The sequence below is a fragment of the Rhinopithecus roxellana genome, chromosome 5, assembly GCF_007565055.1.
Source record: "Rhinopithecus roxellana isolate Shanxi Qingling chromosome 5, ASM756505v1, whole genome shotgun sequence".
In the NCBI taxonomy this organism is placed as follows: Eukaryota; Metazoa; Chordata; class Mammalia; order Primates; family Cercopithecidae; genus Rhinopithecus; species Rhinopithecus roxellana.
This window is the reverse complement of record NC_044553.1, coordinates 15,989,408-15,996,236: the sequence shown is the minus strand read 5'-3', so window position 1 is coordinate 15,996,236 and position 6,829 is coordinate 15,989,408. Positions and strand designations below refer to the sequence as shown.

The 6,829-nt window shown below is 46.1% G+C and overlaps 1 protein-coding gene across 6 annotated transcripts; it reads right to left on the bottom strand.

Moving 5' to 3' along the window:
- Positions 1-1,556: 1,556 nt before the first annotated feature.
- Positions 1,557-3,404, bottom strand: LOC104672173 (ribonuclease pancreatic). 6 transcript variants are annotated; one of them, XM_010375907.2, is made up of 3 exons: positions 3,000-3,070; positions 2,450-2,521; positions 1,557-2,294 (listed from the first exon to the last, which is right to left on the bottom strand). In XM_010375907.2, exon 3 carries the CDS (start codon positions 2,267-2,269, stop codon positions 1,799-1,801), a length of 471 nt encoding a protein of 156 aa, XP_010374209.1. In that variant the 5' UTR covers positions 2,270-2,294; positions 2,450-2,521; positions 3,000-3,070; the 3' UTR covers positions 1,557-1,798. The 6 variants fall into 6 exon arrangements, with proteins under 6 accessions (XP_010374209.1, XP_010374208.1, XP_010374207.1 ...); XM_010375906.2 differs by having other exon boundaries at positions 1,557-2,298; positions 2,450-2,533; positions 3,000-3,068; XM_010375905.2 differs by having other exon boundaries at positions 1,557-2,298; positions 3,000-3,065.
- Positions 3,405-6,829: the final 3,425 nt, after the last annotated feature.

Genomic DNA, 6,829 nt, shown 5'->3' with positions numbered 1-6,829 from the left:
TTTTCTGTCCTCCATTCTCACTGCTAATAAGGAGTGAGATCCCCATTGCCACAGAAGTGTGGGAATGGACCTTCTCACCTGTAGGTTTTCTTCCTTATGCAGAGTCCCCAGGGCTGAGGATTTACTCTACTTTAGAAAATCACAGCCTCTACCAACATTTATAGATGTAGTATACAATGACAAGGACAGAACTAGTTATGTTGGTTGAAAATAGGGCTTTTCTCGAGTTATATGACCTTGTCTGGAGCCAGATGTCACTGTAAACAGGGGATCAAATGTAATGATTAAGTGTTGACAGATGCAAAGGTAGTCTTTCAGTGGCTGTCAGGAAGGGTTGGCAAGAATGGAGTGGACTCACAGGCTAAGTACACTGGGAGCCTGTGAGAGCCCACCAGCAAGCTCTGGGAGAGAGCTACCGCTCCACAACACTTAGTGAGGAGGGGAGCTTTCTTCCTGAGTTAGAATAATGGCTTGGAAGTCAGGAAACCTAGGGTCTAGTTCCAGCTGTACCACTAACTAGCAACAAGCCATGTGCAAGTCACTGGAAAGGCAGGGGTTACATTTGGTCAGGGATGGTAAATGTGTGGCACACGCACCCTTCCCCCTCTTGTGCCTTCATTAGAGGCTCTTGTTCAACCATGTCACTGTCCGGAATTTTTTTTCTACAGCATTTTGGGTAGGCACTTCTTTTTTTTTTTTTTTTTTTTTTTTTTTTTTTTTTTTTTTGAGAAAGAGTTTCGCTCTTATTGCTCAGGCTGAAGTGAAGCAGCACCATCTCAGCTCACTGCAACCTCCGCCTCCCAGGTTCAAGTGATTCTCCTGCCTCAGCCTCCCTAGTAGCTGGATTACAGGCACCCGCCACCATGACCCACTAATTTTTGTATTTTTAATAGAGATGGGGTTTCACCATGCTGGCCAGGCTGGTCTCGAACTCCTGACCTCAGGTGATCCACCCGCCTCAGCCTCCCAAAATGCTGGGATTACAGGTGTAAGCCACCATACCCGACCGACACTTCCAATTAGAGTTGGTACACAAACTGAAATCTACTTGCTATCCCTCAATTCCATGCTCTCCAAAGTCACTTCTAGCCCTAAATTGTAAGGTTCTGACTTTCCAACTAAGAGGTGCCCATTTTTCTGATTTAGTAATAGCTTACTCAAAAAAAAAGGAAAATGGAAATTTAGGATCATAATTTCATTGACTCCTCTTCCTCATCCTGAGGCTAAGCAGGGTCTTCCTGAGGTCGCACTCACCTTCCTTCTGTGCCACAGAATGACTGTATTTGAGCTTCACCCCTCTGTCAGTTCACCCTGCATGGCAGTGTCCCAGGCTGTTGCTCCCTTTTGTCTAGAACAGCCCAAACGTAATAGCTTTAGGTTTGGCATCAAGGAATCTACAAGGAAAGGAATTTTCTCAAGCCACTAAAATCCAAGTCAGAAGGGAAAGCATTTAATTACTTCATTCACCGTTCTCCAAAGCGAATCAGATTTACAGTTCTTACCCCTTGCTGGAAGGCGATGCCAGAAACAGTACTTAGACAGAACCACTTCAGAAATCAAGTGCTTGCAACTGTGTTTTATTGAAAGAAAGAGTGGAGAGGTTAACATGGGGCCCACCTCACAACCCACCCTTCACCCCCAAAATCACGCAGGGGTGGGACTCAGGAAAAGGAAGCATGAGTGTGTTGAATAGGAGCCCTAACTGGAGTTACTTCTTTCACAGCAGGGAAGGAAGAGGGAAGAGGCAGCTGTGGAAAGGATGAGGTTGAGGGAGGTGGGGTATCTCGCTGCTCTGACCTTAGGTTGAGTCCTCCACAGAAGCATCGAAGTGGACTGGCACATACGGGCTCCCTTCACAGGCCACAATGATGTGTCTCTCCTTCGGGCTGGCCCGGTATGCACAGTTGGGGTACTTGGAGCCGTTTGTCAGGCGGCAGTCCGTGATATGCATTCTGGAATTGCTCTTGAAGCAGTTGGTCTGCCCGTTCTTGCAGGTGACCTTTTCCTGGAAGCAGACATTCTGGACATCTACCAGGGGCTCGTGCACAAAGGTGTTCACTGGTTTGCACCGCCCCTGTGTCATATTCCGGCGCTTCATCATTTGGTTGCAGTAGGTGGAGCTGCTGCTGGGGGAACTGCCTGAGTCCATGTGCTGCCGCTGGAATTTCTTGGCCCGGGATTCCCTGCCTAGGGAAGGCTGGGCCCAGCCCAGCACCAGCAGCACCACGACAAGCAGAGGGAGCAGGATGACAGACTTATCCAGAGCCATGGTGGCCTCACTTTCTCGGAAAAGCCTAACTGAGAAAAGGAGACAGAAGGAAAAGAGCCCTCTTAGAAAAAGAACTCCAGCTCCCACCTATGGCTTCCCTGGCTTACAGTTTCTGTCTCAGGTCAACCAGAAAGATGTCCGTCCCACTTCCTGAGGTTTTTTGTGTAATGAGACACTCACGTGTATCCTTCTCCACAAGCGTTTTTATTGCCACTCTCCAAAGCGAGGTCTTTTTCCCCTTTAGGTGGTGACCTACGAAGTGACCTAAAATCCTGTCAGTTTCTATCTTTGAATACTGGCGTTTCTTTGATCCAAAATACATTTGTATCTAGTGCTCAAATGGCTCATCAAAACATCAGTTTGAATAAATCATGAACCAAATTGTATCCCCAACATCTAGGACCATAGGTGACAGAGTCTTGTTGTCTTACAGCATAAGGGAACTCAGGCCAGTGCCTGACACTGGCATCATAAAGGATTCCATTGCATTCCAAAGAAAAATGCTAGCCTCCCCCAACTTGAGGGCTCCTTCTTTTCCAGTTCCATGGATGCTCTGTAGCCTGCACGTTCCACCCCGACCCCTCTGCCTCCAGCTGATGTTTGCCTGGGTCACATTTTTTTCAGCGCTAGCATCATCCAAGCTTTCTCAGTGCTGTGGACTGGCCCTAGCTTCTTCCTCTCCAACCCTGAAGCAGAAGCGGCACCTGAGAACATCTCTTGGACTGCTTACCTGGATCTGCAGCTTGGTGTCTGAGAGAGATGGAAGGCCAGTTTCTGCAGTCACTCAGCTCCTGGGGTGTGGACCTTATATAGATTACAAAGGGGTTTGGCTTCCAAGAGGAAAAGGGTGGGAGGAGCATATCGAACTCAGTTCAGACAAAATCAAGGACGTGAGGAAGGAGTGGTGAATCACCCAGGCCACCATCTTTCCAGGGCTGCTGAAGAAAGAGAAATATTTGCCTACATTCGTCTTTCTTCCTGTGTAAACCACATCTGTCTGCTGATGCACAAAGAGCAGCAGAGAAAGCCACTAGAGCACTGGTGCCCAAACCTGACACACTAGGGACAAAGTCCTTGTTACTTCTCCATGGGCCGTTTTCACCAAGTAGACTTGGAGGTTAACAAAGGACGCAAAAGGTGATCACGGGAAAGGGAGGCCCTCTCCTCAGGAGAGGTACTAATGGGAGATATGGAATTCTGGCCAAAGCTATTCCAGGGCTCCTAGGGAGCAAAACCCAAGTCTCTTTCTAGGAGGGCATTCTCCCAACAGTACCTCTCCCGGGGGTGGGAGGTGGGGTCGGGGGGAATGGAGGCTGTCCTGCTGCCCCCAACTGGAAGGCTTCCCAGATCTGGAGAAGAAAGGGGGAGTAACTGAATAGGGAGGAGGAGGAGGCTTCTAGGGTGAGCTCACCCAGTTTTGGCCACTTCCAGCCCACCCTCCTCCCCTGCTCTGGAGGCATCGAGAGGATGGAGCTGTTCTTATCTACTGATCAGAACCACTGACCCGGTAGGTCGGAATTGAGCAGAGAAACTGAAGATAAACTTAAATCCCAAATCTCAAATTATTTTTGGGTAAAAAATACAAAGCATATCATATTTGTCAGCAGCAGAATGCCCTCCTAGAAGGAGACCTGTTTTTTGTGCTGAGTAACAATTTGGATACCTGTAGAGTAAGAATTATCAAAATATCCCTTCGTGCTCTGTATTCAGATTGTTTCAGCCTTTCTGTGTAAAAAGTGGCCATGGTGAAATTATCCGACCTACGTTGTGTGGTTGTAGGTCATAAGATCCTCATTCCAGAGAAGGTCCTGCCCCCCATACCCAGAAAAAAGAACGAACGCCCAGGGAGGCCAAGAAGAATCTAGACAGGGAGGCCTTGCTAGGTTTCCCCACTCAGCCTATTTTCATTAGATCACACCACTGTTGTCCAATCACATTTCTACACAGCTGTTCATACTTTGTTGGTACCTCAGTATAAAAATGCCCACTTTCCCCTCTATCTTTGGGTCTTCTGAAGGCCTCCGTGTTGTGTTAAGGAAGGAGACCACTACTACTCCTGCTGCCCTCCTCCCCCCACCTTGCCTAGTTCACAAGACAGGAAGAAAGAGACAAAGAAACAAAAGTAAGATAAACAGCCAGACAACCTTGGCACCACCACCCGGCCCTAGGAGTTAAAAAAAGTAATAATAATAACATCAACCCCTGACCTAAACTACTTGTGTTATCTGTAAATTCCAGACAATATATGAAAAAAAAGCATTGTAAAACTTTTTGTTCTGTTAGCTGATGCATGTAGCCCCCAGTCACGTTTCCCACGCTTGCTCGATTTATCACGAGCCTTTCATGTGGACCCCTTAAGGTTGTAAGCCTTTAAAAAGGCCAAGTATTTCTTTTTCGGGGAGCTCAGCTCTTAAGACGCAAGTCTGCCGACCCTCCCAGCTGAATAAGAAACCTCTTCCTTCTTTAATGCCGTGTCTGAGGATTTTTGTCTGCAGTTCATCCTGCTATAGTGTAAAACTCTGATAAATAAAATTGTATGCAGTTTTCCCTATTAAACTGTCTTTTGTCAGTTGATTTTCAGCGAACCTTCGGAGGGTGAAAGGAGAATTTTTCCTTGGCTCCTATAGTGCTTACTCCCCCAGCCCCCACCTATATTTTATTTTTCTGAGTCTTAAATAATACTTTCATTATTTTGAATAGTTAAGTTAGAATGTGTTCATTCATTCATTCAACTGTGGGATACAGACATAGATAAGGCACAGGACTTACCCGAAAGGCGCCTGGTAGGATGGTTTGGGTTATTCAGGTGGACCCCACTAAGGCATTGGGCGTGGCTGCACAAAAGTGGGCTCCACCCAGCAAGATGATTGCAGAACCACAGTTCAGATGTGAACAGATCTTCTGTAACTATAATAAGGCTCTTTAACAGCCCCTGGCCCTAGGAATCCTGAAACTACCGGAAGCCATTTTGTCTATTTATGCATAGCAATCTAGACAAGTCCGTGGAGTTTTAATTGCACTTCATGGGGAACCATCAAAAGCCCTTACTGCAGCCTTATCCTTGACCCAGTTGCAAAGGCATAGCCCCGCTTGTCTTAGGGCAGTAGATGCCACGCCACATTTGTTGTTGCTTCTGCTGAACTCGTTCTAGGCTCCCTGCTTGACCTCCTGCACAGGCATTACACCTGACTGAGAACTCACTGCACATTTCAGGCAGCTGATTAACCTCTTGTAAGATTCTATCGCTCTCTCCCTCTCACGTTACTACTCATCTCTGCAGCACACTGAATTCTGCCACCCTCTGTCCCTACCAGAAGGGGAGCCTCTTGATTGTCTTACCTCAGTAGGAAACATTCAGCATGTCAGTCAGATTTATTAACAACTCCTATTGAGAACCCGGACCTAATATGATTTACTGATGGATCATACCACAAAACTGAAACTTGAGGTAAGTACACTGAGGAAAGAAAAATCAATTCTTCCTTTACCCTCCTAGAGTCTAGGGCTTGGGGCTCTGTAAATTAAAATGACAAAGACAGATTTAACAGGAGAAAAGGCATAAAAATTTAATTTAATATTAATATTCTACATGAATATGGAAGTCTTCATAAAAAAAGAAGTGAAGACTCAAAGAAGCAATTAAACCTGAGAATTTATAGGCCATTTTGACAAAGAAAATTGTGCAGAAGTGACAAGACAGTGTTCCGTGAAAGGGCCACATATATGAAGTGGCCCCATGTGCTGAAGGAGCCTAGAAACTAAAGAATGAGGCAGACAAATTCAGTTTGTCAGTACAGGGTGTTTTATTCTGTTGGGGAACTTATAGATGGAAGTGTCGTCTTGGGCAGCAGCAAGACAGGTAAATCTCAGCACTCCTATTCCCCAGACCCAGAGCTTATATACCACAGGGAAAAGGGGTACATGCTGTATAGAGACAATGAAAGGCAACCCTTCAGAACAGGCAAGAATGCTGTGTTTGTCATAGCCCATAATTTGCATGATAACGTCAAGGTTGTTTTGATCTCAAGGCAGGATTTATAGTGAATACATGTTCCTATGCTAGAGACAGTAAATAAAGTAGAAATCAGGAGGCATTCCCCGGACATGGTTAATCAGACGTCAACCTGGTAGATTAGCATTCAAGATGGAGTCACTTTTGTCTCTGCACATAGGAAAGGGGTTTTGAGCTTCAGGGGAGGTTGCGACAAGTGGACTAGGAAATGTACAGTATATAAGGGTTGTTTAGTAAAGTTTGTTACTCAAATTCAAGTTGGTTGTCTTCTCCATTGATAAGTTCTCCGTGATTAAGTCCTCCTCTTCCTGGCACAGGAAAGGGAGACATCTGTACAAATGGGAATATAAATGGAAATTTCTCTTACAAAAGGGAATCTTGGCTAGGCGTGGTAGCTCACGCCTGTAATCCCAGTCCTTTGGGAGACCAAGGCAGGCAGATTGCTTGAGTTTAGGAGTTTGAGGCCAGTCTGGGCAACATGCGAAACCCTTTTTCTACAAAATATACAAAACGAGCCAGGCATGGTGGCACACTCCTATAGCCTCGAC

Coding starts and splice junctions, on each gene's coding strand:
- LOC104672173 (XM_010375909.2), bottom strand. CDS start 2,269: ATGGCTCTGGATAAGTCTGTCATCCTGCTCCCTCTGCTTGTCGTGGTG.